At 34.3% G+C, this 20,962-nt stretch overlaps 1 protein-coding gene across 5 annotated transcripts; it reads left to right on the top strand.

Annotated features, from left to right (window-relative positions):
* The first annotated feature begins 58 nt into the window (after positions 1 to 58).
* Positions 59 to 20,408, top strand: LOC117100500 (mitochondrial intermediate peptidase-like). 5 transcript variants are annotated; one of them, XM_033240220.1, is made up of 17 exons: positions 59 to 184; positions 3,339 to 3,543; positions 4,119 to 4,292; positions 5,176 to 5,264; positions 5,660 to 5,810; positions 6,830 to 7,012; positions 7,686 to 7,955; positions 8,581 to 8,633; positions 8,979 to 9,132; positions 10,810 to 10,973; positions 12,194 to 12,233; positions 13,180 to 13,222; positions 13,531 to 13,676; positions 14,371 to 14,499; positions 15,110 to 15,175; positions 15,294 to 15,489; positions 19,620 to 20,408. In XM_033240220.1, exons 2-17 carry the CDS (start codon positions 3,367 to 3,369, stop codon positions 19,679 to 19,681), a joined length of 2,097 nt encoding a protein of 698 aa, XP_033096111.1. In that variant the 5' UTR covers positions 59 to 184; positions 3,339 to 3,366; the 3' UTR covers positions 19,682 to 20,408. The 5 variants fall into 5 exon arrangements, with proteins under 5 accessions (XP_033096111.1, XP_033096110.1, XP_033096112.1 ...); XM_033240219.1 differs by having other exon boundaries at positions 59 to 202; XM_033240221.1 differs by lacking the exon at positions 59 to 184 and adding an exon at positions 333 to 410.
* The last annotated feature ends 554 nt before the right edge of the window (positions 20,409 to 20,962 follow it).

Below are 20,962 nucleotides of genomic sequence, written 5' to 3'. Positions count from 1 at the left end.
ACAAAACATCAACCTCCCACCTGCGTAGCGATTGTATTTACATGCATCAAACCGTCAACACGCGTCAACACGCTACAGCAAACGTCAACTATTAGCGTCAACGTTGACGTCGCGGATTTTGTTATCCCACCACACCAGAAGGGACACAGGCAACTGTGGACTATCCTATTATCATTTGAGCTGGGTATGTTAGACCAAAAAGGTAGTTTCTTCCTTAATTACATTATTCATAAGCCAAACTTAAGACAATAAATTATTTTTTTCTTCAAATGTGTATCAAATACAATAATTTGAGTGTAGCTTTTAGTTTATGTTTTTACAAAATTGGAATAGCCTAGGCCTAGGCCAAGTTCAAAGTGTAGCACATAAAATAAAGATGTCTGCGCCCATGATGACTTTCCCTTTTCAGAGTAAGAAAGTAGCATGCATGATATCTGACTGGAATTACGGATCGTCTTAATATCTCTGTTTTTTTGGTTTTTTTTAAACTTACGTTAGATATGCCAGCCAGTATTATTGGTTACAATAGGAGTTGCCTTTTGTTTTTGTTTTTTCCAGCGCATTGAGACTTCGGTATAATGCGCTATACCAAATCCCACTACATTACATTACATTACCTGTATCTGAAATCATATAGTTGTTTGTTACTTAGTTAGTCTTGGCCTCGCTCGGGCTCGGACGGAGAGGCCCTTTTGCCTAGTAGTAAATGCCTAGCCTTAGTTTAGCTAGGCTACTTAAGGCCTAGCCTACTTACTGTACTTAGGCCTTCTGATAGGCCTAAGTACTACACCAACTATGCTAGCCTGCCTAGACCTCTTTCTAGCCTAATTGGATGTATGCCTGCTGTGCAAGTAAAATAAGTAAGGCCTTCGTGTGGGGAATAAGGACTTTAACGTTCATGTCGATTTTGCCGAAAATTAGGCTTTGACCTAATATTAAGGTTTCTGAACAAAACGGCAAAAAACCAAAAAGACAATGACCAAAACGGCAGTGACCAAAACGGCAATAAATTAAAACGGCAATGATAAGTACCAAAACAGCAACAGACCAAAACGGCAATACTACCAAAACGGCAAAGGAGCAAAAGTCAATGCCAAGAATGAAGCGCCACCGGGCCCGGGCAGCAGTTTATAATTTTCTGAATCATTTTTTTTTTCTTGTTTTTTTTTTACACATCCATAACAAATTATTTTGTTATTTTAAAGTGTTTTTTATTATTATTATTTTTTTTTCTTTCCATTTTTTACTTTCGTATTAGCCTCATATTATCTGTATTTTAAGGTTCTAATTACTTAAATGTTCCCTGGTTTTATATTGTATATATTACATTGTGTTCCCCCAATCTTTATTACTATTGAATTTGTATGTTGTGTTATTGTTGTTAATCCTATTATTATTATTTTTTTATTATTATTATTATTATTATTATTATTATTATTATTATTATTAATTTTGTTATTCTTTAAAGTGTTTTTTTACTTTTATGACATAAATTGTTTAGCCTCATTTTGTCTGTATTTTAAAGTTTTAATTATTTAAATGTTTACTGCTTTTATATTGTGATTCCCCCAAACTTTTTACTATTTAATTTGTATGTTATACTATTATTATTATTATTATTATTATTATTATTATTATTATTATTATTAATAATAATCATTGTACACTTTCATGTTTATAATTGGGTTTTATGTAGTGCCACATTGGAATTAAGTTTTACTTCTTAACTTTCATAGACCATCCTTGCATCATCTTTTATTGTAATATTTTTTGTCCTGCCTTGTGCAAATTTTATCTGTTCTGTACAATGTTTCGATGATGAGAACTGAACTGATGATGTACCAAAATAAATATTGAACCCGAATGGTCTGTTAATTTTATTTGAGTTGTAATTTTTTTGTTATTAGTAACAGCAGTTAAAATAAAATCATCTAACCGATGTAAATACGAGTTAACACCACCTTAAAGTTCATAAATAAGGTGCGAAATCAAGAGGGGGATTTTAAAGGTAACACTCATGGAATGTTACTTTCAATAAACTTTTAATTTTAAAAAAGTCGTTTTAAGCATACTATTGTTGATTCGGTTCAATTATTAACTGTGTTGCCTACAGTTTATAGTCAACTGGTTTTGACTTATTGCCGTTTTGGTCTTGCCGTTTTGACTTATTGCCGTTTTGGTCCATTGCCGTTCTGGTCTAAAAGTGTTACCGTTTTGTTTTTTTGCCATTTAGGTCAATGCCTTTTTGACTTATTGCCGTTTTGAATTTTTGCCGTTTTGACCTGTTCCCAATATTAATATACCAATGTGTATAATATGCAGTACTTACGATTCTGCAGACCTATTTTCCTAAGGATTTTCTGTGTAAATTTGAGCTAGTTCTTGAGTTATCATCCGTGCAATTAAAAAACAAAACAAACAAAGAAAGAGTATGCCTAGGCCTCCTTCTAGCTAGGCAGGTAGTCTATTTATTTATTACGTCATATTCCACACAAAAATCACATATCAGGAAATGGCCAGAGGGATGCCATGAGGACAACATGGGCTGAGAGTCCAACACAAGATGTGGGTATCCTCTAAATCCCCTGGTCAAATAAGCATACAATAAATTATAAAACAGCACAGAAGCAAACACGATAGACCTAAATAGGTCTGGAAATAGAGTAGCTAATTTACTGTGCTGGTGTCAGGTCATTTTGATATCTACATAATAGTAACCCTTCCTGGCAAATCGATGACAATTTCCAAAGAAAAACCTATAGTATGATAACTCAATTTGTTAAGTCCAGCTCAGATGCAATGCTTTGTATTGCATTTCATTTTTATTTCATTTTTTAATAACTATATATCTTTCTTAAACTCTCACTGTATTTATAAATATTCATATTATATTTTTTTATAATGGTGCTATGCAGTAGCAATTATACTTTGTCTTTTGAAACTTTCTTACTAAACATATTTTTAAATATTTAAAATCAGTGTCAGTTGTTAACATTCTTGCATAGTATTATATGTGCTTTTGTTTTTATCGATGAGGGAGGGACTGTTTATATTTGGCTAGTAATAATAGTAAATACAGTATAAAAACTGATTTAATTTTATAGTTTTTAAAGAAAATGTATTTGACAAATTGCATTGTTATTTTTATGCTGTTGAATTAATTGATGCAGCAAAAGAATTTATTTTTTATTCCCGCATCAATATTTCCCGAATTTTTGATGCAGGCAGGAGTGATAATCTAATAAATTTTTCTATTTGCCCTTATTCCAAGTTTGTAAAGTATTTGATATTGCTTGCCTTATGACAGTCAATGGAATTAGAATTTTCTTACATTTCAGGTTAATTGAGAGGACATAACAGAGGGATATGGCATCAAATAGGAGGTTCATCCACAGTATAAAATGTGCTGGAAAATATCTTTTGCATCCACACAGAAGAGGAAGATGGATTGCAAAATCCAGAAGTGTTGTCACCTGGTCGCCTTTGGCTTCTGCCTTCAATTTGAAGACAAAGTGGAAAATTAATTTTGGAAAGTCAAATGTGGTAAGATAAAGTAAAGCATGCGTGTACAGTCTCTATACGAGGCCCACCCATGAAGAACTTAGGTGCAAGCCAACATAATCAAACAACTGAAGCTATCCAGTACTAACAGTTTAGGCCTGCAGCCACACTGGTAGATTTGTTTAAACTAGTGCTGAAATTGCTGTTTAAATATACAGCAGAAGCAATTTCAAATATAGAATGTAATTTTTACACATATATACTCTGTATGTTCACCATTGAAAGTATGAGTTTAACATACTACAGTTATAGGTTTGTGTCAATTTATCTATTTTAATTGTTATTTTTTTATATATAATCTTCAGTATAACATACTGTATGTATACCTCTACATTTTCAGTAAGACCTACCATACTGTAATATTCTATTATCAAACTAATGCTTAATTTGACAATTCATGTTACAGTAACATGAGTTCTGAGCAGTAGCATGTTAAATTATAAATGTTGGTTGGTTTCTAATAATATTGATGATGGTAACAATGCAAGGCAATAGTGTGCACTTTATTGAATAGTATGATATCTTTATTGCAAGTGATCTTTCCCTTGTTTTCTTAGGGTTTGTTTGAAATGCCAGAACTGACCTCTCCGACAGGTTTCAGTGAAGCCCAGGTGAAATGCATCAAGGAAGCTGAGGATCTGGTACAGGAGGCAATAAATTCTCCCACAAGTCCTCAAATAGTGAATATTTTTGACAAATTGTCTGATACGCTGTGCCGTGTAGCTGATTTGGTGAGTCACTGGCTACAAGTTCATCTGGCTAAAATACTATTTTTTTAAAATTTTCTTAACAATCGGCCCACCAAACACGGAGATCTCCATGTTCTGGGTTTTTTTAAAGAGTCCGATAGATGGGGTAATTAGCGTACTGACAATTTGAAAACTATATTCATTCTGGACCGTAAGTATTTCACTATTTGTTTGTTTACATTAGCATAGAGCGGTATTGATTTCTTTCACGAAATCATGATTATCTCAGCTTTCGTTGTGCAAAGTTGCGTAAAAGTGAGTCATTTTCATTTTACTGTTACGGGTCACAGATTGTAATTAGAATAAAGTGTTTGGTACCATTGTAAACCTAAAATGTTGTAGTTCTTGTGGTATTCACTACATGTCAATCTGATCACATACGCACTCTCAATGAGCTTCGGAAAAGTGTTAAAATTTGCTAATTTGGCGGTGGCTGATACTATTTTTTTCAAACCCCTGGGTTTCAGAGTGTTAAACACTGATATTAATATATAAAAATGATAAATAGTTGTTGAAAAGTATGTTGTACATTGGAAAAAGTACTTTTGGTAATGAAATAATTAAAAAATATATTTTGTCATTTCTGTGAAGCTAAAATATAATATCTTGGATAACAGAAAAACATTTTGTTCGTTTACATTTTGTAAATGTAGTTTCCCTAAATTTTGCAAGAAGTGAATTTAAAAGACTTAAGCTTCTGTTAGATTATATTTAAGGGTTGGGCTGAAGAAAACATCAAAAGCCACTGGTAAACCAAATTTACTAGCCTCCCCTTAAAGCTATTGAAAATTGAAATTCTTTATTGCAATCAATTAAAACATGGTGGATAAAGCTTATGTAATTAATACTTTCATTCCTTTTTCAGGCTGATTTTATTCGGCTAGCTCATCCTGACAATAACTTCGCACAAGCAGCTGAAGATGCCTGTATGTCAATAAGTGCTCTGGTAGAAAGGTAAATTCCATATATCCATACACATTATTGTCAGCCTACCAACAGCAACACTACTGTATATGAGCTTGCCTTAAGCAATCATTTGGCTTAAACTGCACTTGATCACCAGTTGTAAATAAATGTTAATAATTCAGATCACATTGTCATATTATTTGGTTATTTATTCTTTGCCCTTCAATATTGACTAAAAAATATGACTTTGAGATCACTTTGTTATGATGCTGTTTATTTATCTATTATAGTTTAAGGCTTTTACAGTACAAAGCTGACTAACAGAGGTTTTCTAAAGGGCACATATTTAACATTTCCAAATGATTTTGGATATTATTTTTGCTCATTTCCACCAAAATGGCAGAACTATTTTTGATACTAAATTTTCATCAAATTCCTCAAAGACTCAACACAAATGTGGAGTTACACCAGTCAATCAGAAGGTTGCTAGACTCCAAGGAGGTCATGGGGTCAATGGATGAAGAATCGAGAAAGGTCGCTGAATTGTTCTTGTTTGATTTTGAACAAAGTGGAATACACTTAGATGAAATAAAGGTTAGAATTCAAAAGATGTTTTGATTTACAAGATAAAGGTAAAGGTAGGAGAATAACCCATAACTTGCAGCGTCATTGTGCTGAAATGTGTACGGACGTGGTCCGTGATTACCTAGCAGCCGTAAAGAGGCGCTTCTTGGTAGATACATGTTCACATCATTCCACAACGACAAGGACTGAAATAAACCATAACATCGGGGTAACCCCCTACTCTTCCAAAAGATGCAATGGGTTCTTTAAAGTGCACACGAGCCAGATGTATACACTGGACCTCCATTTTAAGTCCTTATCTGAGAAGACTTGGTTCTACCAACCGAACCATGGGCGAGGAGCGGCTGGAACCAGCGCCGATGTTAATGCTATAGCTAGCGGCGCCCATGCCTTACCGCTCGGCCACTCAACTCGCCATGAATGCATAAATGCACTAATACAATTCACCCTCCAATTCTAGGCCCCCTTTGGGACTTGAAAATCTGGGGTTGTCTCAGGGTTCAGTTCTCACATAGAGGGTTAGCTTGGTGTTAATAGATTGAAGATTGTTAATTTGTTCTTTAAAAAAGTGGTCTCGAATTAGAAGGGTCTTGAAGTTAGAAGTGTGATGAATTGGAGGGTTCACTGTAGTGCACTAATGATAAATGTTATAATTTATACATGCACAATACCTACGTTTTTCTCCTTCCAATCGAGTACAAGTGGGTGCCTGGTAGAAGCATTGTTGGCATAAAGCGCTATAATCACTAATATAATGATGAACCTGATTTAACGATAATAAAAGTATGAGAATAATAATTGATTGGTAAATGTTCAAAAAGAGGCTTCATAACTAGAGCCTAACAAGGAACAACACGGAGGACGACTGCAAGGACAGATGCTAGCGTGATGACATAGCAAGCTTCCACAAACTAACAATAACTCTGATAGGTAACTTATACACTTTTATTATTAATGACAGAGTTAGGGAATAACTTCTATGCAATTTTAAACAAACTTGTTTTGCTTTTGATTGATATTTTTTATAGAGGTTAAAAGCAGTTAGTCTGAATGAAGATATCTTAGTTCTTGGTAGCCAATTTATGCAGGGTACTCAGATGCCGACAGCTGTACGTAAAGATGAACTTCCTGAACATATTCGCCACTGTTTCCCAGTTGATGGTCAAAATGTGATGATTAATTCCCTTCATGCAGAAAATCCTAGTGACTTGGTGAGTGGCTTATTATATGCAACTTTTTGTCATTACTAATGATATTCATTTTATTCATTCATGCCTCTTTAAAATTTAACCATTGTGACGTATCAAGTAAACTGTCATGGTAGAATATTAGCAATTTGTATAGACTGTTGGTAAAATAGTGACACAAAAGAGCCATTAGTGCATGAGAATAATATTGCATAAGACCTGCATTAGCCTGGGTTCCAGGCCCTAAGGTTGGGTTACTCGCACTTTATTGCACTTAGTGCGCACCATACCAAGTTTAATTGGCGTCCCATACTCAATTTCTTTTTTTCGGATTATTCCGTCTTTAAATTAACTTACTTAGTGATGGTGCTGTCCAGAATGAGAAAAATATTTTAATAAAAAAAAATTTTTAGAAGCACTGTACCATAAAAGGGACCTCTGGCAAGTTTATATTGGAGAATGAATCCTAAAGTCTTTCTAATGTATTCTATCGGATTATGACCGGTTGAGCCGCCGACAAGTTGAGCCGCCGGTCATTTCTATGGAACGCCAAGCGCGCTTAAAAGGGACTTCTGGCAAGTTTATATTGGAGAATGAATCCTAAAGTCTTTCTAATGTGTTCTATCACAGTATGTTATAGCAGTATAGATGAAGCCTGATGGTAACTTTTATGATGGTTAAACTGATTTATTTATAGATTAGAGAAGCTGCTTATAAGGTGTTCTTGTACCCAAATCCAACTCAGAGCACCCTTCTAGATCAGCTGCTTGAGGCAAGGCATAGCCTAGCCAACCTGGTAGGATTTCAAACGTTCGCCCATCGAACGCTACGTGGTACCATGGCAAAGACTCCTGAGAATGTGATGGAGTTTCTGATGTATCTTGCTGAGCACTTGTACCCAAAAGCAAAAAAGGAACTGCAGTTTCTTGAAGGTGTCAAGAAATCCATCAACAAATATAATAACCAGGTAAGATAAAAGAAGAAAGTCAATAAAAGAGTTTTTGATTTTCCATTGAAATACTAAGATGACAAATATATTAATTTAACAGCCACCATGCTAACATCACAATTAATATTGTAAATATCATTATTAATAAAAATGATAAGGAATATATGTTTTATGGTTACAATACAACAATTAACTTGTTTTGTTAAAAGACTTTTAATGATTATGGTTGTTGCTCCTGTTATTTTTTTCTGTTTTTGTTGTTGCTGTTGTTATATTTAAATTACCAAGTAAGTGCTTACAATTTTTTTTGGGTAGCCTTAGTGCAAAACTTATTCGAGAGTGGCATTATTTTTTGAATGGTGTTCCTCATGTTACTATGGCACCCTGTGTTGTACATAGATCGGCCTGACTCGGTCTGCATGAAGTTCAAAATATCTAGACTTGCAGGGTAATAGCACACTTGATTAGGTGCTACAATGCTTCAATTGAAAATAGAACTTATAAGAGTGCAGTTCTTGGTAAAAAAAATTAGCATTTGTGCATCGCTTAGTCCATTATTTATGGTAATTATTTTATTATTGTTACTGCTATTAATTTTTAATAATAGTATTAGGAATGAATGAGGACTCAATTTTTCTTACAGGAAATAAAGCAGTGGGACCCATCATATTATATGAATATAGCAAAGAAACAAAAGTAAGTATGTTTTTTATATTGTATTACTTCCTATTGATAATTTTTTTTTTATTTTACCTGTTTTTACATATTATTATTATTATTTAGAATTTATTATTTTTATTTTCATAAGATATACAATTAAAACAAGAATAGTTTTAGACAATAGAAATATTGATAGAAAAAACCCAACCAAATGACTGTTGTTACTTTTATGTTGAGGTTGTTTGTTTTTCTTACTATTAGGATTGCTATTGCTATTATAAATATTATTATTATTTATTGGATCTTGTTATTATTTATTATTTTATATTGTTATTACTATATATTTATTATTTGTTTTCACCATAAATTTATGAATTGTAGGTTTGACGTTGAAAATATAGACCTAACTCACTACTTCTCTCTTGGAGCGTGTATGGATGGATTAAACCTGATCTTTACCAGCCTCTATGGGGTTAGCCTAGAGAGTGTTGATCCACAGCATGGTGAAACCTGGGCTCAGGATGTCAAAAAACTAGTATGTGTACCATTAAGCTTGGTTTCCATACAATTGCTACACGCTATCACCGTCAGCTTTCTGTCATGTTGATTGGTCGGTTGAATCGGGAAACCTTTCTGATTATATCGGGGACTGCTACAAGGATTGCACAGAAAACACTGTAGTCTGAGTGTAGCGATTTTAATGAAAACCACACATTGGTGTTGTAGTGCTACTAGGGGTACCATCAGTGTTATGTTTATGATTATATTGATGGTGATTTATTATCAGTTATAATTTAAATATTTGTATTCATTTTATTGTCATTTTAGGCCCTGTCAATACTGTCAAATTTTACTTGACAAAAACATGTGACATGCCTATATGGTCATGATGACATCACATCATGACCATATATAGCCACCTCATGACTATATATGGGCATGATGACATCACATCATGACCATATATAGCCACCTCATGACTATATATGGGCATACAGCAGTTGTTTGTCAAAGAAAATTTGATAGTATAGACAGAGCTTTATTTTATTATTAATAAATTCATCACTCTTTGCCTCTCTGTGAGTCAGGCTGTTTATCTGTCTGTGGGCCTGTTTCTGCCGAGCAAAAAAACATTTGTTTTTAAATGGTTATTAAAAAACACATGTTTTTCCCCAGTAGAAACGGGCCACAAAACTAAACACGGTTAGGAATGCGTTCTAAAAATGTGTGTTTTTACACGCATTCGTTAAAGGGTTCGCGTTCAGAAAACGTTTGTTTTGTGGTACAATTTTCAGCTGCAACGCAATACCATGTTAGTCATGACCCGTCGATGACCCAAGTTGACCTCTTCGTTGGTTTGACCGCTCGTCCTCGGGAAATTCGGGGTGAAGAAAAAATTTAAACCAATAGGATGACATGCTTGAAGATCATACCATACTTTTTTCATACTTTTGTGGTGTGTTCGGCATGCGCTGTAGCTCGCAAAAGTAAGGTCAGCTTGGTGGCCGTCATTTAAGCTCCACCCACCTAACAATGCTCGCATTACCATGTTTTTATTAGTTGCACTTTTCACTAGAAACACGTTCAGAAGGAATTTAATCGTTTATGAAAAACATGTGTTTTTGGCATTATTCAGCCAAAACACACCCTAAGTGTCAGGCTGTTTATCTGTCTGTGTGTCGGGCTGTTTATCTGTCTGTGTGTCAGGCTGTTAATCTGTCTGTGTGTCAGGCTGTTTATCTGTCTGTTAATCTGTCTGTGTGTCAGGCTGTTTATCTGTCTGTGTGTCAGACTGTTAATCTGTCTGTGTGTCAGGCTGTTAATCTGTCTGAGTGTCAGGCTGTTAATCTGTCTGTGTGTCAGGCTGTGTGTCAGGCTGTTAATCTGTCTGTGTGTCAGGCTGTTTATCTGTCTGTGTGTCAGGCTGTTCATCTGTCTGTTTAGTAGGATCATGCTAAAACTAAATGGATCATCATGAAGTGAATAGAAATATTAATCTAAGGAAGAGGCGATTAAATTTTGGTGTGAAAATATCAAAGGCCACTGTCACACAAATTTTAAAAACATTTTGTGAAACTTCTTTTCGAGTATAAAAGAAAAATAATGTAGTCGCCAATAAATATTCTATGGATTGGCTGCACTCTAGTTGCTATTGTTATTATTATATTTGTAAATGCTATTATTGTTAATCTTGTTTTTTTTTTTTCTGTAGGCTGTTATACACGAAACGGAAGGTCTGTTAGGGTACATATACTGTGATTTCTTTGATCGTCCTAGTAAACCACCCCATGATTGTCATTTTACAATACGAGGAGGTCGTCTAATGGATGATGAGTCTTACCAACTACCTCGTGTTGTGTTAGTCTGTTCCTGTATGTAAGTAACTACCAAAAACATTTCTGGCTGATGTACCTTCTTATCCTCTTCGTCCATTCAGAATTAGCTGCCTTCTACTACCTTTAAATTATTTTAAAATTTAATCATTTACCTCATTTAGGTGACTTTTGGAAGAATTTTACCACTTTAGAATTTTTTTTAATCAATTTTAAAACTTATTTCTTGTAAGTAGATCATGCAAGGCTTTCATTCTACAGAACCATTTTAAAATTGATTTTAAAACTTAATCTTTTAAGTAGCTATAATTTTTACATGTGCATTTATCAATATTTAAAATAGAGCTTCATAGTTTACTAAAGCTAATGACTGGTCCCTTCTCTTTGTGTTACAATCAAAAGCGTCTGTTCGCTTCCAGAGCTCTGATTGGTTGCGCATTTTTTCACTTTGCAAAAAGTAGAAACAGTTCGAACTACTGATTACACTAAAATATATTCTGATAGAAATGTGAATGCACAAGCTCCTGAGCTGATGCTTTTGATTCACACAAGTAAGTTTGCCTATTGGAAAACAAGCTTCAGAAGAGATGCCTAAGCCATTGATACTGTGTACAGTATGGGCCATGTGAATGCTATAAAATGCAGTAAACTCTTCAGAAAAGAGCAGCGGCAAGGGATTGATTTTTAAACTTTCGAGGGTGATTCCTGGTGTGTTTCACTCTGAAAAGGAATTCAGTGCAATCCTGAGTGGAGGATTGTCTTTTCGTGGACAGGCAAATTACCACCATTGTGTGAGTAAGGAAGAAGATGATGATGATCATTAATAGTTATTATTGTGTGAGTAAGGATGATGATGATGATCATCATCATCATCATTAATAGTTATTATTGTGTGAGTAAGGATGATGATGATCATCATCATTAATATTAATTATTGTGTGTGTGAGTAAGGATGATAATGATGATCATTAATATTTATTATTGTGTGAGTAAGGATGATGATGATCATCATCATCATTAATAGTTATTATTGTGTGAGTAAGGATGATGATGATGATCATTAATATTTATTTGTGTGAGTAAGGATGATGATGATCATCATTAATAGTTATTATTGTGTGAGTAAGGATGATGATGATGATCATTAATAGTTATTATTGTGTGAGTAAGGATGATGATGATCATCATTAATAGTTATTATTGTGTGAGTAAGGATGATGATGATCATTATTAATAGTTGTTATTTCCTTTGTACATTTTCAGTCCACCTCAGTCTGGAGCACCTGCACTCTTAACACATGGAGTAAGTAATTTTTATAACATTGCATACTTCTATTGTATATAATTGCTCAACACAAAAGAATATATCTTTGCGAGTTGTTCTGGCATGATCATGAATACAAATAATAAATGTTTATGAGCGCAATGGGATGAATATTTTCATGAGTTGAAAGATATGAAAATATTCTTTCCATGATTGTGCAAGTAAAAAACATTATTTGTTTTATAACACACTTTAAATAGATTCTGGTCATTGGATATTTTATGAAAAAATGTACCCTTTTTCTAAATAGAACAGTCCAGCATCTCTTTAACCAATCAAAAGATTGTATTAGGCTGATTGATATCATATCCTAGGCACCGTGCAATGAGGAAAACGGTGGAAAGAAAATGCATGGGAGGAAATAATAATACACATTGAATTGGATTGATTTGTATTGGATTTATTCGGTGTAAGCACCAAGGATAGCCCATGAAAGTCTAGAAGAAGACTTGTTTCCAGTGGAGTCCTTCTGGTGGTGATTAGACAGTACACCGGGAAACAATCCCCTACTCTTTTCCGCAGAGTGTACTGTGTTCTTTAACGTGCACATGGGCCATAAATGCACACGGGACTAACGGCTTGAACGTCTCATCCGAAAGACAGTGCGCTATGTAACTTGTATTTCAGCCCTCTAGCTGAAACACAAGGAGAGGCAGCGATGGGAATTGAACTGGGGACCTAGAGATCTCCACGGTTCAGCGCACACACAGTGGCTACCACCAGATTAGCAGACTGAGCTAAGCTGCTCTCTCGTACTAAAACTAAATTTCCATGATGAATGACGAAATGGGGTAAATAACCAATGTCACGTGATATGAAATCCACCAATCAAATGACAGATTTATTTAGGTGTGTTATAAAAAAAATAATTGATTGGCATTAATCATAAAATCATTCAGTATTTATAAAAACATTTTTTTTTCAGATGATGGAAAACTTATTCCATGAGTTTGGTCATGGTATTCACTGTAAGTCTTTCTGTGTCATGTTTTGATTTAATTGACTCTTCCACTAGTTGATGTCATCATTTATCTTGAGCCATATTTATGCTTCTGAACCTGTTGAAAGTGTAAAAAGGAAAAACATTTATTTTTTATTGTGTTGATACCAATCACATTTGTTAATATGGTACTGTTAGAACTTTGACTGTATTGTATGAATGGATATTATACTGTTAAACCTTTTGATTGTATTGTATATGTGTGAATTTTTTACTCTACTCTACATGTTGATGTTGTACTGTGAGGCCACACAATATTATATTCTCTACCCACAGCCATGCTTGCTAGAACCAAGTTCCAACACGTGACAGGTACGCGGTGTGCTACAGACTTCGCAGAGGTGCCTTCTATTTTGATGGAGTTTTTTGCCAATGATTATCGTGTCCTCAAGAAGTTTGCAAAACATTACAAAACTCAGGAGGTACTGTACGTTATTTTTCAATTTCTGATTTGACATCCTAATTTCTTTCAATATTCATGTCTGGTAAGTTATAAATCACAAACACCAAGTATGGACATTCATTTTAGGGCAAGAGATTTGATCCAGTAAGTTGAGCCCCTATTGCCTCTTTCTGTGTACAAGACGGCATAGGTCGTATAGCTTGGAATGTTTATTCTTGCCTTGAAATTATTTCCTAGCAATTTTCATGTTGTATCCTCTTTATCCCTTTGCTTTCTTCACATTGTGTTCAAAAAAGATAACAATTTCCAACAACAAAAACATACATTAATTATGTACAGTCTCTAATTTAAGTTACCCTGAAATTATTTCCTAACATTTTTCATGTTGTACCCATCTTCTATCCCTTTGCTTTCTCCACATTGTGTTCGAAAAAATAACAATTTCAAGGAAAAAAAACACACACTAATCTCTGATATAGTACTGAAAATTATTAATTCTGGTTTCTTTTAACATCACTTCAGTAATCTGTAATTTCATATTTTAATTTGTGAAAAGTACAGTCTGTTCCCCTAAGTATCTAGTTTCCTCAGTTTATTTCTTCCCTTTCCCACTTTTCCAAACATTAATGTTTTGATTCCAGATAGTTTGTAGAAATTTGTAGAAATCAATTATAGTGCCACCAATACTGATATTAACATGTTTTTAATTTTAGACTTTGCCAGAAGAAATGATTTCAAAACTTTGTGCTTCTAAGAAGATGTTTTCAGCATATGAAATGCAGACACAAGTTTACTATTCAATTCTAGATCAGATGTTCCATGGTAACCACCCCCTACAGAAGGTATTTTTATTGAAGACACAACTTGTTCAGTGAAACCAAAAAGTATAGAATAGCAAGAGGTTTGATTGTCGAGGTTCCCTTGAAGAGGAATCCTATCCAAGAAAGAACTACCTCAAACTAGAGGATGTCCTTCAATAGAATGTAAAAGGCGTTCATATCGAACACATGTTTATAGAACGCATGTTCGAGTTTCGAACTTTATTAAATTCAATATGGCGCCCCCTATCTTGTGGTAGAACTTTGCATATCGTTTCATTGCGTGCATGCAAAATAAGGATAATCGGACCTCTTGCAATACTATACTCTTTGGTGAAACCCTCAAAAATTCAAAAGTAAATAAGTTAGCAACACAGATGAAGTTATTTTTTAATTATTTTAACTTTTTACTACAAAAATCCTTCAATTAATTTTAAAGGTCTGTGCAAAGAATATTGGAAAGGTATTTTATGTATCATAATTGGTAATTGAAACCTTTTCTTATGATATTTAGAAGCTGATAATTATAAGTTTATTAGGTCTTCACAATATATCTAAATCTTTACGATGTTATTCAATATTTAGACTATTATCATGGCTCATCTTAATTATTTTTTCCTTTTTTAATATTCAGAGCACAACAGATATTCTAGCTGATGTTCAAAATAACTTTTCTTGCTTGTCACATGTTCCAGGAACAGTAAGTAATTATTTTAAACAAAACATCAATTTAGTTTCTTTTTTTTTTTTTTGTTAATGAATTGGATTAATGAATTGGAATATTGAAATTAATTATTACTGTTTTCTTTAAATCATAGGCTTGGCAGCTTCGATTTGGACACCTTGTTGGTTACGGTGCTAAATATTACTCGTATGTACTCTCAAAGGCAGTGGCCACCAAGATATGGAGTCAGTGTTTCGCTCAAGATCCATTTTCAAGGTCCGCAGGTGAACGATTTAGGAAGGAGATGCTAGCAAGCGGAGGTGGTAAAGATCCAGCCACATTAGTAGAAAGTATGTTATTGTAAATGAAAAAAGTATTCATGTTTTTTTTTGTTATAGTGATAGTTTTCTTTGTTGAAAATTTTTTTTGATTGTTTAAATTGTTGAATGTTGATTGTGATGGTGGTATTTTTTTTAGATTTAATCCTAAAGCTTTACTATTGCAATACAGCAACTAGGATGATGATGACAAAAACGATGACGATGAGGACGATGACGATGTCAAGGAAGACGATGATGAGGATGAAGATGATGATGTAGCTCTATAACTTTATAAACTCCTCAAATCAACCATAAAAAATATTGCTATAGGTGGGTAATTCCGTGTCAAATCAACCAGAGGTCCCAGGTCGACCATCTCCAATTTTCATGAAACTTCTTATAAATGATCCACTATGTGAAAAATCAAAATACACAAAAGATTAGCCCTACTGGATATGTAGTTTCCGAGATATTGACGCCCGAAAAAAGGGGCGTGGCTCTTCAAGATTCGCAAATGCAATTTCCTCCAACTTTGGAAGCTTACAACTCAGGATTGATAATAGCTATCAAGGTCAAACTTGGTATTCTAACTTATATTCCTCCATATCACACAAATATGGCATCAGATTATCTGTTATCTCTTCTCTTTTGAAGTTACCTGCACTCAAAATAGCCACTTTGTTTAAAGATGCAATTTTTTTGTGATTTTCAATGTCACCCTGTGTCCATATGAGTGAGTGTATACATCTTAAATTATAGATATATTATCTATGGGTAGTTGCCTCTAGCCACCAGCAAGCACAGGCTGATCAAATGAATTAAAATGGAATGGCATCCATTCAAAGTTGGGACCAGCCCTCAAAAAGTGAAAAAAGCCTATGTTTCCCATTAACGGTTCGTCATGTGGACAATTAAAATCTTTTCTTAAATTTACACCAGTTAACCAGATATATTAGATCTACTTATACACCAAATTTCAGCTTTGGTTCTCAGCTCCTTCATGGTTAGATACTATGTTGAAAACTACACATATTGTAACATAATCGGAAATAACTAAATTTTTTAAGAGTTAGGTAATTCCATGCCATGGGATCATAGATTTTTTAAATTTTTTATACTGACAGTTATTCATGTGAATTGAAAAACCTAAAATTTTTAGACTCAAATTCCTGTTTGTTTTCCCATAGCGGCAGTTTGATGTAAAAGGGGGCGTGGCACAAATTAATCCACTGTGAAATTAACTTTGATTTTCTTATGCTAATATCTTTGGAAGTATAGCACCTATAACCTTCAGAGTTTGTGGTGTAGGACATCTTTTGCTGCTGATTCCAAATCTGCAATCAGAAAAGTTGTAGCATGTACCATTGTGGAATAGCAATGGTCTAAAAATTCATTTCATCAGCCCGTGCTTGTTGGTGGCTAGAGGCAACTACACATAGATAATATATCTGTAATTTAAGATGTATACACTCACTCATATGGACACAGGGTGACATTGAAAATCACAAAAAAATTGCGTCATTAAACAAAGTGGCTATTTTGAGTGCAGATTACTTAAAAAAAGAAGGGATAACAGTAAATCTGATGCCATATTTGTGTAATATGGTGGAATATAAGTTAGAATACCAAGTTTGACGTTGATAGCTATTACCAGTCCCAAGTTATAAGCTTCCAAAGTTGGAGGAAATTGCATTTGCGCATCTTGAAGAGCCACGCCCCTTTTTTGGGGTGTCAGTATCTCGGAAACTACATATCCTATAAAGCTAGAGAGTCAGAAATTTGACTTTCGGAAAATTGGGTTTTTGTAAGACGGAATGGGCGGTTTGGCATTTAGCAGACTGGGTTTCGGCAGGGCAAAATTTGAAAATTGGCAATTTAGCTTTCGGCAAACTGGATTTCAAAAGAATGGAGTCAGCAATTTAGCATTCGTCAGACTGTTTTTGGAAATGCTGCAAATCTGATTTCGGCAGACCTGTCCGATACCCGACATGTGTACTACATAGTCTCTATTTAAGCGCGATCCTTTTTTTTTTTTTGCGCTAGACGTACCGGTAAGCAATCAAAGAACAGCGTGTGACGTTCAGCATCACACGTGTTTTGAACAGGGACGTCCGATTCTTGTTATGTTGTTATCTAGCTTCGGTGGCATTAACTTTCTACCTGCAGGCGACATGAAAACAAGATATTTGGAATTTGACAGAATAATCAAAACATACGCTTTAAAACACACTAGCACTCGTTATTATTGCTATTTTTTATCGTTATCATCAGTAGACCTTGCTCTACAGTAATTTAAAATACAGATCAACACGTTTGCAAAAAAATGTCGAAAGTCATTGGGGGGGGGGGGGCCTTTCATCGACAGCAATTGTTGCAAACCTCTGGGTAATTTGTAATTGGGGATGGGGTATTTAGCCAACTAGGCCTGATAAATGTCTCTAGTCATATGGATCTGTTGCACGAAGCACGATTTGATCTGTCTCTTATACACATCTAGATGTGTATAAGAGACAGTCTTAAGACTGGTACTGTATATATGTGCTATATGAAGCTACATTACATGTGTCTGTACTAGTGGATGGGTAAAAGCAGCATCTTCATAAGCAATTAGTTACTTGCAATCTTAAAGAGGCTTATGCAAAGGAGACCAACCCAGACAAAGTTGGTTTTCCTAAATTTGAAGAATTGCACCCAAAAGGCTGTGTGTGCTAGCAGGAGCAAGTGGGATGCATTCAGTTTTGTATGCACAATCCATCAAAGGAAAAGTATTATTCACTGGAGCAAGGTTGTGGAGAATTTAAACATTGCATTACTGCCTTTCAGCTATTCAGTGCAATCTTCAACACAGTAATTGCTTTCTTAGCAGCGTGAAGCATGTCAAAGATGATTGATCGGGTTGAATATAAAGAGTGGATTTCAGCAAATTGCTCAAATCTTGACATTAAAGTTCCAACTGTTTCAAACTTTGTTGACTCACTAATAAGTGTCTTAAAAATTATTACCCCACGATTTCATTCAAAAAAAAGAAAAGCTGCTCATGCTGCATTAACAAAAACAAGTAACAGCATTTTGACATTGATTTGAAATTTATAATAAATGATTTATTCCATAATTTTCTTTGGTGGTGCATCTGTTCATGTTTTATGGTATAAAGTGATCATTGTAATCAAAATTAACATGTTTCTTAAAAATCTTATGATTGAGTGTTTAACTTTATTCTGATTTAATTGATGATACAATTTCTTTTTTAATTTCGCTGATTTTCGAAATGGTATGTGTTAATTGCTCACTTCTCAGGAACTTTTAGGGTGCCCATCAGCAACTTTATTATGAAGCTTTTTATATTACATTGTAACTCAACTTCAGCACCTAAAAAAAAAAAAATTTGGTGTGCTGTTGCTAATAATTTAGAGGAAATTATCTGTGTTAGTATGTACAAAAGGTGCAATTTCGAATGAACATGCCATATATAATTGCTCACTGCTTAGGATGTTTTACAACGCCCATCTCCAAATTTATTGGGAAGCTTCTTTATATCATAATGTATCTCTAGCATGAATTAGAAGGGAAAAAAAACTATAAATTTCTTGTATGCAACTTTGAAATTTACAATCTGTAATAACTATTTTATGGTTAAATTGAGGAGTTACCATTTATTTAGAAAGTTATAAAGCTACTCAATAGCTTTGAAGTGAAACCAAAATTAGATCAATAGGTTCTATACTTACCGAGATATGATCAGTTAAACGTGCAATGTATCGCTAATTAGCCCAAATTTTGTTAGCACGTATCTCACTAATTTCATTTCTGATCATTCCTCATGGAGGTCCAATAACATACATGGAATTTGACATGAAATTGCCCTTTTGTAATTAAGACAATTACAGCAATGATTGCTACAACAGGGACCACAATTTTAGTGGTAGTGATGATAATAATGATAATATATACTACAATGGGAAAAATATACAAAAGATTGCAATGATAGTAATGATCATAATCATAATTAAAAGGAAATGTTGGTCTTAGCTATTTTTAATATGCATGCTGATAATTTCATTTTTTGTAGTATAGACTATACAGTATTTGTTATACTGTCTATATCTGGTCTTCCTGGAAATCAGGATAAATTATTAAAACATTCTTTCTTTCTTTTCCAGATATGCTTGGCCACAAACCCACAAAAGAGGAATTAGTACAATCGCTGTTGACTGGACTTTGACCTTTTCTTCACTGAAGGATGATAGAAATAATATATCAATGAAGATTTTGATTAATTAAAAGTAAATCTCCCATATATGGAACACTAACTGAAAACAATAATACAGTTTTAGGCAAGCAATTATATAACCTGAAAATGATGTAATTTTCTGTTGAATCAACACCCATAGATGCTCTTTTACTGGTACCTAGGATCACTCGACTTCTTCCTCTGATAAAAAACTCCCCTTTAAGGAATTGTGGTTTTTGGATTCAAATATTCTTATTGTGGACAATGCATTTTTTGTATCAGGGCACAGGTGGCGGATCCAGGGGTAGCAAAAGGGTCGCTCATCACTCTCCCCCTCCCCTCCCTCCTCCAGCAGGGACCAAAAATAGAAACTCTGGAGCTTTGGGGAAAACGCCCTGAACCCAGCAATATAAAGAAACACCACAAAAAAAAATCCTGTATCTGCCAACTGCATAGGATAACATATCAAATTAACCTTTTACATGGAGACAAGAACAAATCAGTTCAGGGCTAAGGGTCAAAATTGAGAAGATTGGTTTATTTAAAGTGAAGTAACAGTATGGCGAATGTAAATTACATCAAATTTCCCTTGACCATGTAACACCAAACTGGAACTATATAAGGATAGGCCTATACCAATATTCATCAAGAAAAAATGTATTAATGTCCTGGTTTATAGCTCAAAAGACTTCAAAATAAAGATTTTAATGACATTTTACTTTTAGTGTATTTATATTTGTTGTGAAATTATACAAAAAAGATCCCCCTTAATAAGGGGTAAATGCTTTTTTGAATTGACTACACTTGGGGGTGTCCCAGTCCCCTTCATTGTGTGTAATATTAAGATATATTTCACACATTGGTTTGCTGAAGAGTGTCCCAAAGGAGGGGGCTGTACATTAAATTCATTAAAATTAGAACACGGTGGGAAAAGTGTGGCCCGCGGGCTCAAAAATAGATTAAAAACCCTATGAGTGAGGCACGCCAACCATCTTTGGCTAGAAAACACCTTGTTTTTTACAGCCCGACACTGATTATCTATAAAATGTAATATTAAAACTTACATAAAGCGGTATAAAAGAAGTGTATGAAGGTTTTTTAACATCAAATTTGGGTGCGGTTCCTCTGTGTTAAATCAAAAATTCATTTTGGCCCTCGGACCCATTTTCATGCCCACCCCTTATTTAGAAGTAGGCTAAAGATGAGATGCAATTTATTCATAGTCATGTCAATATCTATGTGGCTGCACGTTCCTGTTAACCAAAACTACTG

The sequence above is a fragment of the Anneissia japonica genome, unplaced genomic scaffold (genome assembly GCF_011630105.1).
Source record: "Anneissia japonica isolate Jap-2015-1 unplaced genomic scaffold, ASM1163010v1 scaffold685_len2926416_cov193, whole genome shotgun sequence".
NCBI lineage: Eukaryota > Metazoa > Echinodermata > Crinoidea > Comatulida > Comatulidae > Anneissia > Anneissia japonica.
The sequence above is the reverse complement of the archived record's forward strand: the minus strand, read 5'-3'. Positions and strand labels throughout refer to the sequence as shown.